The sequence below is a fragment of the Pseudopipra pipra genome, chromosome 9 (assembly GCF_036250125.1).
Source record: "Pseudopipra pipra isolate bDixPip1 chromosome 9, bDixPip1.hap1, whole genome shotgun sequence".
Classification (NCBI taxonomy): Eukaryota; Metazoa; Chordata; class Aves; order Passeriformes; family Pipridae; genus Pseudopipra; species Pseudopipra pipra.
The window spans coordinates 21,437,335-21,457,048 of NC_087557.1; the positions used below are offsets into that span (position 1 = coordinate 21,437,335).

Consider the following 19,714-nt stretch of genomic DNA (forward strand, 5'->3'; position numbering starts at 1 on the left):
GGATTTGCTGTGAGTTTACACTGCAGATGCAATACGATATAGTTCTACAGCACTGCAATAGAAATAATAACAATCCTTTCTTATATTCCATCATTCCATGCCATGGATCCATCCATCCCACTTGCTTTCTCCAGAATATGTTTGCCAAATATATACCTCACAGAAGGGAAATACATCTCTTTGTTTTTTTAACATAAAAAAATCTACCATAATTATTGCTAAACCCATGCTTTCTCTACCCATTGCCACTTGAGAGATTTCATGGCTGCATATTATATGAAAATAATTTTTCATCATTTATTCTGTCATATCCATCTTGGTTATATCTCATACTGCAGTATATTCTTCATTAGTCATATTTCATGAGAGTTCTTTTATATTTTCAAAAGCATGTAGAAGGCAAAAATGCAAATAATTGCATTATGTTATTTAATATTCTCCTTTTCAGGGTGGAACTTAGTGGTTGGTGATTTCTTTAGAAAGCAACAAAAGCCATAACTCTGCATATAGAAGGGTATGCAAAATTTTTAAAGGCCCATCATTGTTGGTTAGCTATTTATGAGTGTTATTTTGTTAATCACACACATCAGGCCATCTCCCTGTGATAGCTTAGTAATGCTTCATTAGATGTGCGTGACTAATATGGGCTCCATGAAGAGCCTGTAATTGTCTCATTGTTTATTTATGTGACAATAAATCTTTGTTTACTGTAGATTACTTTCCAAAAATGTATTTGAAACTAATAATTAAATTCTATAAAATATACTCGGGAAAACATTTTCTTCTACATTCATGCAGTGAGCTGTGCTTCTAAACTCTTGTTATTTCTAGTTGACTTTAATGGAAAACTCAGACATTGTGAGAAAGAAATAAGATAAAAGCAAAAAATTACTATTTGGCTTTAAAGTATTGTTTCTGTTAAAGTAAAATTTTAAATAAACCACGGATATGCAAATTACCAGAATATGCCATAATATATAGCTCTGTATGAGGTATTGTTGTAGCTTAATTATTTATCTAGATTCCTCCATTGTCCAAAAAGCATGGTAGATTGGTGTCAGTATCTTGTTTATTTATGGCAAATACCCTGAACAGATGGATTGTAACCCAGTTGATGAAGATGACAGTCATCTCACCATTTTTTTCCTATTTTGTCCTGTGTAGCACCCTAAAAGTGAGTTTCATTTGCATTGTCTGTTCTGCACTTTAGAGGGACTGGCTTGTCTTTCAGAGATATTAACTCATATCTTTAAGAAATACAGGGCACAACCTGTGGGATTGTAAAATTTCTAGGAAAAAAGGTATCTAATGGGGTTACAGTATTACAGAGAAGTATTGCAGTGTGTTACTCAGGTTTTATGAATTTAATTTGTAGACATTTTCTTCAGGCTGTTAGTATGAAATCCAGAAAGGAAAACTGTATGTATAAATACATGTATTCCATGTTGACTATCTGTTACTGTTACCTACCTGGTACTCCAACCTTCGTTATCTTTGATGAGGATTTTATTTTATTGTTTTTGAGGTTTACCTACCTCAAATAGCACTGAATAGCACTAGTGAATAGCACTTCCCTCTTCCATGGGAGGGGGACTAGACCTTACCTGTAGCATTTCATACAAAAAAGTTAATTTTCCTTTTCATGATGGCCACAGAACTGGTGATTATGTTTCTGCTTTAAGTCTTAAGTCTCTTTGTCCTCATGTCATGTCATTCTCTTCTGTTGAGATAATGTTATGGCACTGGTATGTTCCAAACAGTGTTTTGGATGCCAACATCTTGCCCATCTTCCTGAACCTTTGAGCTCTCTTGACCTTTTAATGCACAGATTTCTCAAAGTTCTTTCTATAAAGCTTCCAGCGTGTTCCAAGAGGTTTATGCTGATAACCCCTGGGTTTGCTGCTCTTCTCTATTTGATGTGAATGATGGTGTTAATTATGCTGATAGATTGCTAACAGGACAGCTAAACTTGGCTGAAAGAAAATTTTAACAAGATTAAAATTCTCAGTTTTGGCAGAAAATACCTCATTTAAAATGTACCAAAGGTACTTCTTGACTTTACTGGAAATCTGTTGGTTTTGGCATCTGTGACCAGAAATCGAGGTACGATTATGAATCTGTAGTTATTCCTTGAAGCACATGTGCTGGAGCAGATGAAATGTCAAACTGTCAAGTCTCTATCACCGAGCATCTCTGAATACTTAAAAATAGAAATAAAAGAAGGAATTAATTCCTTCTGCTCTCTACTTGCTCTGCAGTGAGCAGGAGAAATGGTGTGATTAGTTCACTGAATTTTGTGTTTGCCAGAGTGTGGTACTGGCCAGGAGACTGCTGATAGTCTCTGCCTGGGGCTCCCAGAGGTGGTTTTTGTCTTTGAAACTTCCCAAACTTCCTAAACTTCCTGCTGGCCTCTTCATGGCTCATCTCAGGTGCAGTACTTTGAGAGTATCTTACCTGATCAGCTGATTTTGCATAAAGTCCTCCACCTGGCCTCCATGACTCTTGTCTTTGGATTTATCCCCTGTGTCCCTAGTTTCTCTCCTTGCAATTTTCATCTGGGATTTCCCGGGTGTTCTCTGTCCTTGATCTCTTTTTCTTCCTGCCATGCTTTTTATCAGAATTATTTCATTTGCAACTATAGATTTGGTTATTGTGTCAAAACAAACGATGCCAGCTCTGTCTTCTGTTCAGATCTTGATCTGTCTCTCCAGCCCTCTCTTTACATGTTTACCCAACAGCTCAAGCTTAATGTGGCTAAACCTGACTCCCAAAGGTCTCTCTCTGAACCTCCTTTACAGAGAGTTGAGGAAAATATCAGCATCATCTATTATTCAGCCCTGTAACTTCAGCAGCCTTTTTGACCCAGTGTTGTTTTTGATTTTTAAATCCAGGATAACTCCAGATCTTGCAGAGTTTTCCTTACCTAGTCTGAAATACAGCATTTACTGTCATGTTTACAGTTAAAACCCAGTCCTGCCTCTCTTCACCTCATGTCTCAATTGTTATCCTTTTCTTTGTCCTTGACAAATTTGGCTTTTATTTTTGAAATCCATCATGACTGCCAAGATCGCTGTCTCAGCTTATTCTTTTGATCATGTCACACTTCCCTTTGCATTCCTATGCTGCATCTGCCTTCTCTGTTTTATCAGCCCTTTGCTGAACTGTTTTGTCCAGGCTCTTCATGGCTGCCTTTACTCTTACCAGCTTTCAAGGAGTCAGTCTGTCATTCGTCATTCATTTATTCCGTTTTCCTAATAATTGCCTCCAGGTCTCTTCCCGTCTTGCCCATCGTACTTTGGAGGAATTCTTTACATGTGTTTATGCAGTACCTCCTTGCTACAAAGTTGTTGGTTTATGAGGAGGAGCTACTGCAGTCCTGCATCCAGGAGGTCTCCTGAGGGGCATCTGGCCCTTAGCTCTCAAAACTTAGAATTAAAGTGTAAACTCCTTTTTAATTCAGGGGTTTTTTAATCATTATTACCTATTTATAGGAAATTTTTTTAAGAAATGTTGGCTCTTGGACCATGCTGAGGACTTTTAAGGACTACAGTGATAAAAATACTGTGTAATGACAGTAAAGAGCAATAACTGAAAAAGAGCAAAGTCAAATTTTGCACATGCAGTTGAAAATGGTGACATTTGGGGCCTTTCTTGTGCATTGTCCTCAGCTTCTGCCTGCAGAAGATCCCTCTGGCTGACTGGGAGTCATTCTCTGTTCCTTGACAGTTTCCGTCTTTTTGCTTGTAAATATGAACAGTAAAACATGGCATTTACTGTTCTACATGCAATAAATGTGTCTAATTAGAATATGGCAGAGTAGAGGGCTTAACACCCTGCATTTTACTCTTGCAAGGTATTTATAGTCTTTTGATACTTCAAAAGGGAAACAATAACACGTTTCATGAATAATGTTTGACAGTTAGCAAAATGTAAATGTCAGAAGAACCTACTGGCTTAATTACATCCCTTATTGACTATTGTAATTCATTTATTATTGGCCCTCCAAACTGAGCCCTGGACAGTTTGGGTAGTTCAGAGTGCTCCACAGGGATTTTTAATAGCCACAAGCTCACAGAGTTACATTCTTTGGATGCCCAGTTTGCTGTATGAGGATTGTAAAAGCCCTATCTGTTATGGCAGTTTTGTTCCCATGGAAAAAAAAGAACCCAGAAGGCAAAATTTGGGTGTGATTTTGTACATTGTGAAGTCTTGGGGTTCTAGAGCTTTGGTTTGAACCTTATGTCTTCCCTCCTAATGCTTGGCATACAGAGGAAGGCTGAAAATTTTCTCATTCCTCTCATCTGGAAAAGCTCTGATCTGGAGCTGAGTTCAGCCTTCTTGTGGTCAGAATCTGCAGGAACTGCCTTGTGAGATTTCTGACCCTAATTGGCATGAAGATAAAATAAAGCTATTCCAGACATTTTATCCAAATTGAAATAATTTGTGCGATTTTGTTGTAGTTATGTTTTTTCAGTGTGAAAAGGGTAAAAAGTTGATTGCTTTCAAAGAGGCAGAAAATGAGATTTTGTGAGTTTAGTGATGGTCTCATTTGGCTGTATCTGGCCTCCTGTTGTTTAATCCAAGCACCCCAGGATGGATTTAAGAAAAGGAAGTAGTGCTTACATGCATTCTGCTTTATGGTATGGAGAATCTCACTATTACATTGTTACGACAGTGATTTATATAGTTCCCAATAATAGATATTATGAACATTGGCATATTCCCAATTGCCATTTGGCTTCCATTGCATATGGGGATGGGTATCTATGTGCAGAGCTGTTGTAGTAAAAATTACATGCCAAAACTTCTGATTTTGTATCATTTAAATGTTTGATATGCTTAACCAGAATTTGGGGTGAATTTTGCTAAGAAGTTGAAAATCAACATGTTTGTCGTCATGAGTCCTGTTACATAGTGGAGCTGCACAGGATCCCTCCTATTGTCCCATGGCAGAAAAGTCATAGTCTAGAGTTATACTGAGGGGGGGAGGGAGGTTTGCCTGTAGTCACTACCCTTTTGTGATCCAGATAAATAAGTTAGGATGTGAATGGCACATTGTGGTCCTGCTGTCTCCAGCAGAACCATATTCCTTTTTCCAGCTGCAATTTTGTCTTATAGAAGAGCACCCAAAATACAGAGTTATGTGCAAGTATTGGCATTTTTAAGACAGGTTAATGCATCACACAGTAGAGGAAAATGTCAGGCCCATTTTCAGCACACCTGGAATTACAATGACTGGATTGCAGACTGCTTGGGAAAGGATTTAGCAAGAGAAGTGCTGACATAATAATAGCACAGGCAGCTGAGATGCTCTGAAACCTCCCTGGAGAGCAGTGGGGGACCTTCAGCAGGTGCCAGAACAGAAAGTTACATCCCCCTTTGAAATCCAGTGTTCCTTGGTGGAGATGGCTGGGAAACATTACACCCCAGGTGTGCTGGTGATTTTCCTTCCTATTCAGTGCATTTTATCTGGTAGGCTGCTCTGCAATTTTGGGTTTGCCCTGGTAGTAGCAATAGTACCAAGGATGTTTCTGAATTCCTGTGCTACATTTTGGGCTGTTTAACCTCTCCTACTGCTGGGGTCAGATGCAAGGGGGACAGATGTCCTTCACTGTCAGGGCAATGGGAGAGAGAAACTGCAGGAAGGATTACTTTTAAATTTATCCCAGGAGTTTGCAGGATGATAGTAATAGATACCTTTTGGAAATTAAATTGATGGATGATGTTCTGCCCTCAGGAACATGTTTGTGTTTACAGGGAAGTCAGCAAGAGCTTTGTTCAGTCTGATAGAGGTAAATAAACAGCTTTATTTTCCCTCCTAGTTTATGTCATAAGTGGTCCTGTGGAAGGAGGAGGCAAGACCACTGCCACTGGCTGCTCTTATTTAACAACACTTAGCAAATACAGATACCTGCTTTTATCCCCATCTTTCGGTTGAATAAGTAATAAATTTCAGATACCAGTAGAGCTTTGCCTGATATAAAAATAACTGGGCATAGAAGTTGTCCTCCTAAATGCGATCATTGTACTCCATGACCTTTGTGGTGTATGCACTGTGTGCTCAGCATGTGGGCAGCCATGTGTCACAGAGCCCGGGGGCTGGAACAGCATCTCCTGTTGTGCTCCCAGCGCCCAGTGGTAATCGTGGAATTACAGCAGTGCCTGACGTGTCCCCGAATTGTTGCATTCTACCTGTCTCTGCTGTTAATACTTCTTAATCCTTTGTGGGTCCCATCCTAATTCTGCGTCATTGTGCTCTGCAGCGACATTCCTGCTGATTTCAAAGGCAGCATTGTGAATAGGTGAGGCAGAACACTAATTAATTGGAGTGCCTTGACATTTAAAGCAAATAAGAAGTCTAGGTATCTGAAAATACAACATATGGCTCCTAGCCCTGGCTCTGCATAGCTCAAAGTATTTTTTTTTCTTTTTAGATAGTCAAAATATGGGTTCGAACCCAACTTTTTGATTATGTCCTTGCTTTTAAAAGGGACGAGTTGGTTTGTAGAAGGTTTTATATGCAGCCTTCTGCAATCTTTAATTAGCCAAATGCTTTCCTGTGGATGATACAGAAATTTGGAAGTGCTTTAAAGTGAAAAGCACGTGTGAGTGTAACCTGTATGTGCCTAAGGCTCAGGGCTGAGCAAAGTAATGAGTAAGCTCAGGTTTGATTAGGAGAAGATGTGCTGTGCACAAAAGTTGTAAAGGAGGGGGAGAATGAAAGGAATAAGTAGTAGAAAACAAGCCAGCATCCATTCATCAAAGCTGTGAAAGGCCTTACTGCATGCTTTTAAGTAGAAGGTGAGGGCAGCACTGCCAGAGAGCTTTTCTGAAAGGCAGACCCTGTGTGACACCCATGGCCAGGACAGAAAACTAAGGCAAGGAGAGAGAAAAGCAAACAGAGTTGAGCTGTGCTCTCAGCTGAGCCAGGTTTGCATGCAGAGTGTTAATCAAAGTTTGCTTTTAGAGATTTCAATTAGGAGCAGAAGACTAAAACTAAACATTAAGCCTGCTTTACATGAAAATGGGCAGGGAAGAAACAATTCTGGGCATTGCAATGTGCAAATGGGGGCTTTAGAGATCTCTTTTGGAAGATGCCAGGGCAGAGGTTACAAATACTCCCTATTCCCTGAGTTGAAATGTAGAACTCTTGAAACAAGATGTGCCAAGCACCTACTAAGTGCAGCTCCAGAAATTCCTACCTTGGGATAATGCAGGGGACAGAAAAAAGGAAAATTGAGCAAAAAATTACCTGCAAGTTCTTTGTTCTTTTTTAGAGTCTCTTTGAGGTTTATCTTTTACATTTTATTTTATTCATATCTTAGGGCTCAAGTGCTGTGCACACTTGTCATGTTGCTATGGATGGTTTATATCCAAGGCGAAGTGTCTGTTGTGGGACCTGAACAAATGAAGGATTTATTGATGAATGATCCCATTTATGGGATTCTCTGAAGCTTATTTATATGAGCAATTGTAACTCAAAGGAAAAGGTTTACTCTCTTCTGCAGGAAGAGTGAAAACAAAATGTCATGGTCTTTATGACCGGGATAGGTAGTTCATGATGCTGTTTCTGAACTGTAAAACCCATCACTCCAGAGTCATCTTTTGCTAACGAGCAGGTACCTCAAGTCCATCAATAGCCTTCAGCACCTTCAACACGGTTAGAATGCTCTGCAATTGTACACCTCCAGTTATGGAATCATCTGAGATCTTACAGTAAAGGCAGAGGTTGTTCCTTAGTCTTTTCAAAACATCTGCCATTGCCTCTCAGGCCTGTTCTGCATTGGAAAAAAATATCCAGCAGTTCAGATGTCTCTTCTGGGATCCAGGAGGATTTCTCATGATGATGAATTTCAGCAAAAGTAGTAGTAGAGAAGGGTAGGCTGAAAAGCTGTCTGTGATATGAAAGATAAACTCAAGATTCTCATAACCAAACCAGTGTCTGTGGAAGAGAGATTTCAGGATGTCAACTTTAGCTGCTGCTGTAGAATTATACATTGGCCACTAGATAATTAAGCTGTTAGAGAGGAAGAGTTGGGCTGAGTGGTTGCTGTCCCGTTCTTTACTGTGCCACTGAAATCAATCTATCATTGTGTAACACAGGATGTCTTGCATCTATGCTTTGGTTTATTTCTGATTATGAAATCACTTTTATATTTGAAAGGTATAAAAATTGTGTCCTGAAATTCTTGACTGTTTTGTGTAATTTTCAATTGGCTCATGAACACAACAAACATACTGATTATACACAGTATAATTCTGTGAATTCACAGAATCCCTTTTTACTCTGTACATGTACTGTCTCTCAACCCCCTTTAAAGTCTTACTAAATTAGTGAGAGTATCTGGGAGATAAATAGAGAAATATAAAATAAATCCCCCTTGTCCTTTTTCCCCTTTTCCAGTAAAGTTTGTAACACTGTGCAACTAGATTTATGGTTCAAGGAAGTTGTTGTTTGATGACTATTCAGTGCAGGTTAAATTTTAACACTGCCAGTGTGAGTAGGGTTTTTGTGATCTTTGCAAGCTCTGCTTTATGGGGTTTGCATGACAAATCAAGAGAATCAGCGGCTGCCTTTCACTGATGAGTTTTTCAAATCACAGGCTGCAAGAAGAGGGTGACTGATAATGCTTGCTGAATCTGAAGCAGTTAAGATCTGAGACAGTTAAAGCAAAAAAAAATTACCTCCATATCTCCAAGGAGTTATATGAAGGAATTTCTTGTGCTGTTCTTGTAAATCAAAAGCATTTCAGGAGGTGAGAAATGTTGGTGTAAAGGAACAAAAGAACCTTGTAAAAAGTAAAGGCTGCTCAAAAGACATTCACAAGCTACAAAGATGAACACAGTAAAAATATGGAGAGGTTCAGTGATGCTGTAACAAACTGTCTCATTACTGAATATTGTAATTGTGCTCCTTCCAATTCGAGATTTAATCACTAAGAGTCTTACAGTCATCAGAGTCTATCAGGAAAAAATACAAGGCATGGTCAAAGGTGGTGCACTTTAGCTGTGTGAAAGCTTTCACTGGAGAGTAGAGGGCAATATTGGCATATTTATGGCTATTTTGTTCTACTGACTGTTTTGCAGAAGGTGGTGAGGTGGGTGCTAAGGGGAAATACACTCCTATGTATGTGTTACAGCCCTGGGAACCCAGCAGTGGCCACGGGGCAGCTGCCATCCCAAAGAATGTCATAATACCTTATAGGCAAGTATTGTTAGTTGTACAGCACATTGAAACAGTGAGATGGCAAGGGAGAGCAATGTACTGCAGCCTATAGATTCAGTTGCAATTTTGGGCATATTGCATTGCTGAGCTGTTTATGGCCTAGTGGGGCCACTGACTTTGGTATCAAGGGTCAGGTTTGCTGCTTCTTGGTATGGATGTGCAAATCCTTTGCTTTAACCACCCTGACAAAACAATGACTGTGTCTGATGCAGAAGCAATAAGAAAATAGTACAAGACTCAAGGGAGGCCCAGCATCACGGCTTTAGTGTAGCACATCTGTCTTTTCAAAGCTCTATGAAAATGTTTCCTTGCCCTTTAGGATTTTCTTTGTCCTGAAACAATATTTGCAAGTACATATTTAAAATATAACTTGGACTTAATAGTAATTGGTCAAGGGTTTTGGATTTAACTAGCTACTTTTGTTCCTGGTACAATAAAAAATTGAAAAGCCTTTGAAGTGAAGATACGAAATTGGCCATATGTGCATTCCAGTTTTGTTTTGTTCCTTTCCAAATTCATATATCTAATAAATGGATCTTCTGCATGAGCAACTTAGCATTTGCTTCTGAAGACGATGAACAATAACTAAATTCATATCTGGTCTTTGTCAGACATTATTACAAATTATGAGAGCTGGACAGAAGTTTATTACCTTAGTGGTGTTCTCTTCCACAAATTAGGTTCTTGGAGCATCCAGCTAGCTCAGTATCATAGATCCATTCATCACAATTAGACTGCTGTGCTGGCAAAGCTATGTCCTGCTGCCTTAATTGACTCCAGGGGTCTGGGGTGAGGACAGTGCCAGGCCAGCCGAGAGCATCCTTGCGTGTCTGTCCCAGGAGGCACCAACAAGGACACTTGGCTCTGCTCTCTTAAGAATTTGCTACTCTTGCTCCCCAGGTAAGATACAGGCAGTAGCAGGATACTTTTTTCATCAAGCAAAGGTAATGGTAAGGATTAATTTGGATTTTAGCTGAGGCTGAAGTACCCTTTTAAGCTCTTTTTCTGAGTCCAACCAAACAGGCTCCTACCTGGGGTACTTTGGTGAAGTGCTTCTCTTTATTTAGAGTGGAGTGTATAGACTGAGCTGAGTGTAGCCCTTCACTTGAAGATGTGCTTATCCTTACACATATGTTCTTTCTCACTGACTTTCGTCCCTCCTGACTCAGCTGTGCGTTGCCATGTAAGCTTGGGAAGTCACATAATCTTTTTTCCTTCAGTCTCCTTGGCTGCAGGAAGAGAATGGCTCTTAAGAGTTTATTATTGTTACTGTTATTAAAAGGAAATTAAATTTACACGTCTTTGGGTGCTGTGCTGTGTCACAGCCAGACGGCTGACCCCCTGGAGGGACTGAGTCTGTGATAACTGGGGCTAAATCTGTTTTGATTCTTCTCTTTATCAGCACCATATTTCATGTGCCCTTTTGTGATACACAGACCAAGCTTTGATCTGCATATAATCTCAAAGGGAGCTTTTTGTGCCAAGTGTTTTTATTGCAAAGCTTGCGCACTGAAACGCCTTTTAGTAGTTGGCACTTGGAAAAGTCTTTCTTTAGGTTATTGTCTGCGAAATCAGTGTGTGTGGAAGAAGCACAGGGATTAGACAGATTTATTTTCTCTCATTGTGAAGACAGGCTTAAAGGCTACTGTCTGAGAAGTCTCTTCAGGCCTGGAGAACGCTCCAGAGGTTACATTTTCCTTTTCTACTCTTGTTCTTGGGGTGGGTTTTTTGCAGATGGAAAGTCCATAACCTATTGCTCGGCCTACATTCCATGAGTGGCTCTGCCTCAGATTCAGGATTGGACTGATTCATTTTGGCTGAGTAGGACATAGCACATGTTCAGTCTCCTACAGCAAAAGGGTTCAGTTCCTAATCTTTGTTAGTATGTTCCATTATACTCTTTTTATGACCAAAACTGATCATCTTGGCCAGTGCCAGGAAATGCCTCCCAAATACTGAAATCTTCATAACTTTAGGTGTTTCATGTCATAGAATTGTTTGGGTTGGAAGGGACCTTAAAAATCATCAAATTCCAACCCCGCTGCCATGGGGCACTTGTATGGACTGTGGGGTGTTTATGGTGGAGATGAGCAGCTCCAGACCACCCTACTATGAGTGCATTTTAACGAAACAGCAGAGAAGCACTGCAGCACAAACACAGGCAATTGGAGAAATGCTTGTGGCCAGTTGTTGTCCCCCCGATCCCTGCAAATCTATGATAAAACAAACAGGAATTGTAAGGAAATGACCATGAAGAACATTTGACCAAGTGCTATAGCATACACATCTTGAGCCCTGTTAAGAAACACAGCAGCCTCCTGGGTGTAGTGAGGGAGAATCATCTGTATCACACCCACGTTTCTTGCAGCAATGAGATAAAATTAATCTCAGAGCCACTCACGTGGTTTACAAGTCATTGTTTTCACTGAATGTGTTGCAGTAGGTAATGGTCGATGTCCTATTGCACTTAAGGTTTGCTAAGCTTGTTGTTAAGGCTTTACCATTAATTTTCCATGTGAGGTTCAATTTCTGTGATTTTTTTCAGTGGTATTCCTGAACATACAGGGCCTGATTTCCTTATATGCTGCTGAGTTGGAATACAGGGGACTTGAAGGTAGACAGCAGCATGACTGAATCTATAGTCCACAAACTTATTTTATTATTAATCCATTAAGAATTTTGCAGTTTGATGGGTAACTTTGATGTTTGGGGAGCTTTTTGTGACACTTAAAGTGTATTGCTGCTTATTCAAATGTGGTAGAAGTGAATAGGCAGGAATAGAAACTCAAGGATGCTTGGTCCATGTCTGTCTCCCAGTATCCCAGTATCCATTGTTGGTGGAGCTGCCAGTTGATCCCACCTATTTGAAACCAGGTTCACCATTTAGATGCTCAAGGTGAAAGGCTGTGCAGACTAAATCCCTGTGAAACTTGTCCTTATGGATATAATATTGTGTGGAACCTGCTTCCTGCATTCGGTGGGGCAGCTTTTCTAGAAGGCTTTGCAGCTTGCAGGGTATTTTTGTTGAGGCTCTTAACGCTGTGCCCCAGGGTCCACTAAATAGACAACCTCATTAAAAGAGAAATAGCGATAGTAAAGCAGTGACTTTCTCATGCCACCTAACTCACATATTTGACATGATTGCTGGACCCTCCAAGTACTTAATTGATTGACTTAATTGATTTAGTGGCACTGGAGGCTACAGCATGGAAATAAAGGGGCAAGATGAGGATAAGGGGTGAAAAAATTTATGATAGGTGCCAAGCAGCCTGAGGGAAATTAGAAATGCTACAGATCTCAGAGGCAGCTAAATCAATTCAGTGTGATGTACAGGGAGCAACCTGGGGGAAGAGGAGAAGCGGGCGATAGAATGGAGACAAGGAGAGAAAATAATGGCCAGTGGGAGAGACCAGAGCAAACTTAAGGAGAAGAGGCAAGACAGCAGCCTTGGTGGTGGTGGGTATTTTGGACTTTTTAATTTTAACACCAGGTAAAAACTTTCTAGTGTATGAATAAAATATGATTATGATGTCATGTTTAGCCTAAAAAGGACTGGTGTATCAGAAGATTGTCTTCTTAGCCAGTTTGAGACTTTATCTGTGCTTCCATTCAAAATCTCTGTTTCCAACAATAACTAAAAATCACAGGAGACCTAAAATAATTTGGAGGCAGTGGATTTTTTTTAACAACTGAAACTTAAATGTTAAATTACTTTTTAATCTCTGCAGTATATAATTGACTGTATTGAACCATAATACAAATTAAGTCTTCTCTATAATTTGTTCTGTCGTACTGCAGCACACCAAAACAATTTGATACCTCACTTAAGAATTGGTAAATGGTTCGTAGCAGCTCTCGGCACAGATACAGTAAAAATACCCAATAGTGTGTGATGGAATCCATCAGCATTGGCATACAGGGGTGTCAAGTTATGAAATAATTCATTTATGTGCTTTTGACCACTAGAGACAGGATTTAGTCATGGTAAAGACTTGAAAATACTAAACACATTAAAAAAAAGAGGATGGAGAGAAAGAGGGGCAGATCAGCTTGTGAGCACTGACCAGCCATTCTGCTCTAAGCAATTTGTGTGGCTTTTGTTTCATTTCCTTTCATATCAAGTAGCGAGGGGGTGGCTACATGTGAGCAGTTACAATCTGAGGGATAAACATAACATTTCTTTTGGTTGACCTCATTTAATGGGACAGATTAATCTATGCAAATGCATCAGACACACATCTGATCCAAACATGGAAAGAGTATTTATAGATAGCCTCAAGTGTCTGTCTCTGTTGGGTGACTGAATGAGATGGTGTTTCTCCTCATGCTGTCCCTTCTGCTGTCCTTCGCTCTAGCACACATTTCACTGCTGTGAAGGGCTCTGCAGGGTCCTGGGCAGGCTGAGTCCTTAAATAAATATTTACAGAAGGGATGCAGTTCTGATCTTTCATTTTACAGTGGTGAATCTCTCCTGATTGCAACAGGACTCCCATTTCTGCTTTGCAAGAGCAAAAAATCAGGAACTTGTTAAATAATAGAGTATTGTAATATGTATAAAGGACACATTAGGTGAATGAAGGACGGTGAAAAAACATGTACAAAGAAGTGTTTATATCTACATTTGAGTACAGATGTGTGCATACAACATTGCATTTCATGTGTATGTTCCAACTCAGTATCCCTCAAACAAATGAAAAACTCTTCCTAGACATGCCATCCAGTAAAATACCTAAAAGGATAATGTTGCAGTCACCTTTACTTAATTTATACTTCTGTTGATGCAGTATGTAAAATATCATAACCATTAAAAGTGTAATAGTGAGTGAGGATTCCTAAATAAATTGGAGGGTCTCCATCTGCTGTCTTACGTTGGGAGTGATACTCTTCCATGGTACGGTGGTCTTCAAATTTAATTCCACAAAGGAGGCATCTGATCACAGTTTAATTTCAGTGCAAAATGCTGCCTGGCAATCAATAAAGCAATGTCAAAGGACTTTGATTTAATAGGAGCCAGAGATAACGTTCCCTGTCATATGCAGAATAGAGAGATGGGAACATTTCATTTCATTGTAACAGATAGCATGTAACTTGGTTTTCAAAAAAACTCTAATAAATCAATATCCCTGTATTATCTAAGTAAGATCCTGTCATTAATTTTAAACGCTTAACACACCGGGAGAGCCTGAAGTGCACCTTCAGCTCAGCCACGTTCTGCCTGAAGTCAATGGCAACACTTCTACTCTCCTACGAGCAAGCAATCTTGATCTTGGGATGTTAAGAGCCATTTACTGTGAAATGAAAATGAAACACGTCCAGTTTTTTGTTTTATATGGAGTCATCCATCTCTTGCAGGCTGCCTCTCCTTTCAGATTTCACTCTCTGTCCTACAGAAGTCCCATCGCTTGTCTCTTGCCCTGCGCACGCTTAGCCTTTTCTCTTGCGCACACAGACATCCTCTCTGCTTTTGAATTTTAAAATGTTTGGTTTTTTCAAAACTCTAAAAATAACTGGTTGTTTAGAGATTGCCTGGATACCATGCTGGTTTTCAAAATGTGCTTTTCTCAAAACCAGCAGGAATCTGGACCTCAAAAGAATTCTTTGTGAGGCTTTGCCTGCTCTCAGAAATAGCATTATCCCTAGAGGATATAAGAGCAGGTCAATATATGAGAAGGTAGAAATTGAATAATAGATTGTTTTAGATAAGCTTTTCAAGGACATCATTCTAAGTAGAAATACTTCTCTATTACTTTGATAATAGAATACTATTTAGGCCAGAGTGAGAAAGATTCTGGCACTACAAGAGATGCTTATAGGAGTCTTAGATTTGTGTCCTGACTTTGAGGAGAGTTTTACTCATACATTTAAAACAAAATTGAGTCTTTTTATTATTACAGTTCACCAAAGTGGAATGTTAAGTAAAATGTGAACTTTTGCATTTAGCATGATTTCAAGTTGAATAATTGCATTTCCATTAGTTTTCTGGGGAAAATAATTGTTTGTAGTTCTATTACTGCTTGAAATGAAATCTCTCTCACTGGCTGATGCTGAGTGCTGCAGAGATAAAGCAGGTCTGGTACCAATTCTTAGAGATATTGGAGATCTCAGCTGTAGCTCTGCAGCTCCTGCAGAGCAGCCTGGCCTCAGAGTCATCCTGTATGAAGCTACAGGTATCTGCAGCCCCTGCTTATATATATACCTACAAATACTGATTCTGTGCCTCAGATGTAATAGGTAGGTAATAACTAGGAAGCACATTTTTTATTTAATTATATCTCACTAAAAGACACCAAGAAAAATCTTCAGTGGAAGCTCTTAGTCGACTTACTAAAGCAAGTCAAGTTTGTCTAGATTTTGAGAAAAAAACAGGCTTAAAGAGTTCAGATATTAATTGGTTTTGATACCAGGATGTGTTTGCTTGTTTGAATTCCATAGGTGAATTGAGATCCAGGTAAAGCACTGATGAAAGAAAAATTATACTGTTTTTTAATCCAACATTTTGATGTAATTCTCTACTATTTTGTTTTTTAATAGCTACTACAGCATCACCATGCAGTTCATGAGATTTCATACATCGCAAAGGATATCACAGACCACCGAGCGTTCGGATATGTATGTGGAAAGGAGGGGAATCATAGATTTGTGGCAATAAAAACAGCCCAGGCAGTAAGTATCAAATCACTGTCATTTTCTACCATGTAACTCAACTAAAAAGCTGTTCATAGCAAGCTATTCAAGAGGCCAATCTTGGGTTGTTTCTGATTCTGCTACACTAGATGTGGGTGTCTGCTTAGATGTTCCTAAATAGCAAGTTAATGAAACCAGCTTGGGCAAAAGGGAATGTATTTCATTATTTCCAGTTTTTCATGATCATTTCTTATTGTTTTCCTTTCTGGCTAAGCTAGACTGGATGCAGATAAGTTTGGTTATATTCCTGTACTCACTGAAACCTACATTGTGTATAGTCTACTGTAATTCTGTCGGATGTGAAACCACTAATAATTCTGCCTTTATATTCATGCATATGCCTTTTATATTCATAATGCTTTTTATATTCATAACTATAATTATAATTAATTTTCAAGTATAGTTAGTTCAGTAGAAATTAACCCAAGCCTGGATGCTAAGATAGAAATTAATTCTATATGAGGTTCAATTGTGGAGATGCTGTAACTGCTCTATCAGCAGGGTGGGATAAGAGGTGTATGTTTTCCCATGCAGAAATTTTCCTTCCTGTTTTTGCTTCCATAGGCTGAACCAGTAATCCTGGACTTGAGAGACCTGTTTCAGCTCATCTATGAACTGAAACAAAGGGAAGAAATGGAAAAAAAGGCACAAAAGGACAAACAGTGTGAACAAGCGGTATACCAGGTACACGAATAAGCTTAGACTACTGCCAAGAAAAGCTTGGTTTGAAGTATCCCCCCCAAGTTGCTCCAAAGAGGCACTGAGCATCCTCAGCACTTCTTAACAGCAATGGGTTTGAACGGTGTTGGCTTCAAACGGACCAGTGTGAACCCAACAGCCATCGTGAGCTCAGACATAGGATTAAAGTGATGAAAGCTGTCACTTGGGGTGTGATGAACCTGTTTAGGAAATGGAAATGATCTGCTCATTTCCTGCCTAGTGTTTCTTCTAATTCAGAAGGAAAACTTTAATGAAGGTCAGTGTTGTAAGTCAGGTTTTAACAGTGTCTGATACTTTAGGGAAGGTTAAATATATTTCTGAATGTGTGTATTTGAGTCAAAGCAAATGAGGTGCAGATTGTTAAACTCGGATGAAACTTGAATAAAGTTACTTTGTGCACTAATGTGACTTTATCTGTATCCTAAAGAAACAAAACTATATACTTACCTGCCAATTTTGCTTATTTCTTTGCTGTCCTTTAATTTCTGAGTACAGTTCTTTTATCTCTGCTGTTTATGTTCTTTGCTTTTACTGCCTGTCCTCTTACTTTGCTGTAGACAATTTTGGAAGAAGATGTAGAAGATCCTGTATACCAGGTAATTTCTGAAGCTGTATGGCCTTGGAGTTTCAGAAATGACTAGATATATGTTATCTTCAAACACAGCCAAAACCTTTAACAAGATGTTTTGAAACTTACCGAGATAGGTCTTGTGAGAAACCTTTACGATTTTTATAGAAAGTAGCATATTTAGAGATTAAGCTGTAAGTAATAGCACCATATGTCTGTATAGAATAGAATAGAATAGAATATGTTCAGTTGGATTAATGTGTCATAAATATTACTTAAAATGTGGCTTGTACATCCAGATTTTAAGTTTCCAAATTAGATTTGTCATCATTTTTTAATACAAACTCTAACTGGAAAGGGAGCTACTTTGAGAATTAGGGAAGGTGACATCTCGTTTTGATAGTAATAAGTTGACATTTTGTTTTTGTCTTCTGTGGAGCCAGAATTTAATTCAGAGGGTGAATATTTGGAAAAAAACAACAGTGACATTGATGTTGTAACACACTCCCTTGTTGGTGTTTGGGTTACAATTTAATAACAGATCTGAAATTTAAGTCTTGTTTCATCCAAGCAAAATGTCTGGGAGCAAAGATGATTATCAGAAATACGTCAATATATTCATGTCTGATACCCTAGTGAGTGTGAAGAAGAAAAAGATGTACTTTAATTCTTATGTTTTTGTGCTGAAACAAAAATATGCAATAGTTGACTTTTTTTTTCCTGGGGATTTTGTGTTCCTCCACTTAGGCATATCAGTGGGAGGCACGTGAAAGGAACCAATTCAAGCATTAGTGAATATTGAACAGTGCCTGAGGTGCAGCAAGAAAGATGATAAGAATGAGGATGCCCTAAATTACTATTCAGCTTTTATAATGTCAGGAGTTTTACTCTGTACTCTTCACAATAAAGCAAGAACCTGAAAATTAAAAATGTTGTGACAGCCTTTTGCCATGTGCCCTGTCCCATGTGCACCAGCCTATTCTCCCAGCTTGGATTTAGCATTTTTATTCATAGATAATAAATATATGTGGAAATAATTGCCATTATGTAAAAAAGGCGAAATTCATGTTGACTTCAGAAAATTAATACTGGGCCACAGGCGGTCTCCCTAGTGAGAAAGAACTAGGAAGTTGCTCTAATGATCATTAGAGGAGATTTAGGGCTATTCATTGCCGATTTATGAAATATGAAACAACCTTACCTGGTGCTTTCCAACAAACTGGTTGCCCTGCTGCCAGCCTGTACTTTGAACTTGTTTCTTTAATGCCTGCCTTTGTTTTGACGTGGAATTCCAAATCGCCTTTTTCCCTTCTGTTTCATCTTTGACTTTTCCTCTCTGGCGGCTGGTGTAATAGTACATTGTGTTTGAGGCTGGACACGAGCCGATCCGTGAGCCTGAAACGGAAGAAAACATTTATCAGGTATAAAATCTCTACCTTCGGTGTTTCCATTGCAGCAATTGCAAGCATTTAATAAAGCACATTTCATATATAGTTCACTTTTAGTTTTCATTCATCACAAAAATGTCTTGGTATTTCATTCTGGTGATGTGAATTATCTGCCTGGTCTCAATGTGATTTTTCTGTTGTTTGTTCATTTCAGCTTCTACAAATTATATTAACTTTGTCAACTTATGAAGGGTCTTAAACTTTTGAATACACCATATAAGGTGATAAATAGTGGATTCTCTTTTTCTGTTAATTTTTTGGAATTTTTTACACCTATTCTGAGAAGCATGCATATCATAGTGGCCAGACCATCCAAGCAATTCCTAGAAATTTTGATGGTACTGCTCTTCTTTCTGGCTAACCAAGGAAATAACTGAGCAAAACCTCAGAGTTCCCAAGGGATATCCCCCAGACCAGGGAAAGTATTTTCAGAGTATATATGTTATGTTAGAGCCCAAGCTCACATTCTTCACCCTGACAAAAAATTGCATTGAAAGTAATATAAAATAATCTTTTGTCATTCAATTTATCCTCAAGGGATCAGTACAAGGTTTATTAAAATGTAATGTAATTCATTTTGTATCACATACTAGAGGCAAATCTGAAGATAGACAGAAATCTTTGTATGCTGTAAAAAAAACTGTGATTGAAGGAAATCATTTAGTGTGGAGGGGAAGGAGTTTCAAGCAGTGATTAAGAATTTCATCTAGCTGTGCTAGAGGTTGATCTGCAAATAGGAAAAGATTTTAAGGTACACAGGAGCAAGGATAGAACAATAAAAAGAATAAAGGGAAAAGTATTAGGTAATGAGAAAATATAGGAAGATAATAGAAAAAATGATAGGATAGTGTAGCTGTAAGCCAAAATAGAAAGAAGCTGAATGAGAAAGGGAAATGCAGGTTAAACATTAGAAAATAACCATTACAGGGTCATTAATATGAGATTCATTTGATCTATCTCTTCTGATCTCCTGGCACCCCCACAACCCCCACTGGAATATGTATCTTTTTGCATCTCTAGACCAAGGCATGCAAAGCTCTCAAGGTGAGAGTCTGCCTAAGGCTGAAC

General features: G+C 38.8%; 1 protein-coding gene across 29 annotated transcripts in view; it reads left to right on the plus strand.

Moving 5' to 3' along the window:
* The window catches only part of DAB1 (DAB adaptor protein 1), a 434,139-nt gene that overhangs the window by 379,460 nt on the left and 34,965 nt on the right, over positions 1 to 19,714 (plus strand). For 22 of the 29 annotated variants that reach the window (XM_064665096.1, XM_064665105.1, XM_064665095.1 and 19 more), the window contains 4 exons: positions 15,758 to 15,889; positions 16,475 to 16,594; positions 17,188 to 17,226; positions 18,554 to 18,619. In XM_064665096.1, coding sequence (XP_064521166.1) covers positions 15,758 to 15,889; positions 16,475 to 16,594; positions 17,188 to 17,226; positions 18,554 to 18,619 — 357 coding nt within the window. The remainder of the gene's footprint in view (positions 1 to 15,757; positions 15,890 to 16,474; positions 16,595 to 17,187; positions 17,227 to 18,553; positions 18,620 to 19,714) is intronic. The other 7 variants (XM_064665117.1, XM_064665122.1, XM_064665118.1 and 4 more) reach the window with 1 other exon arrangement.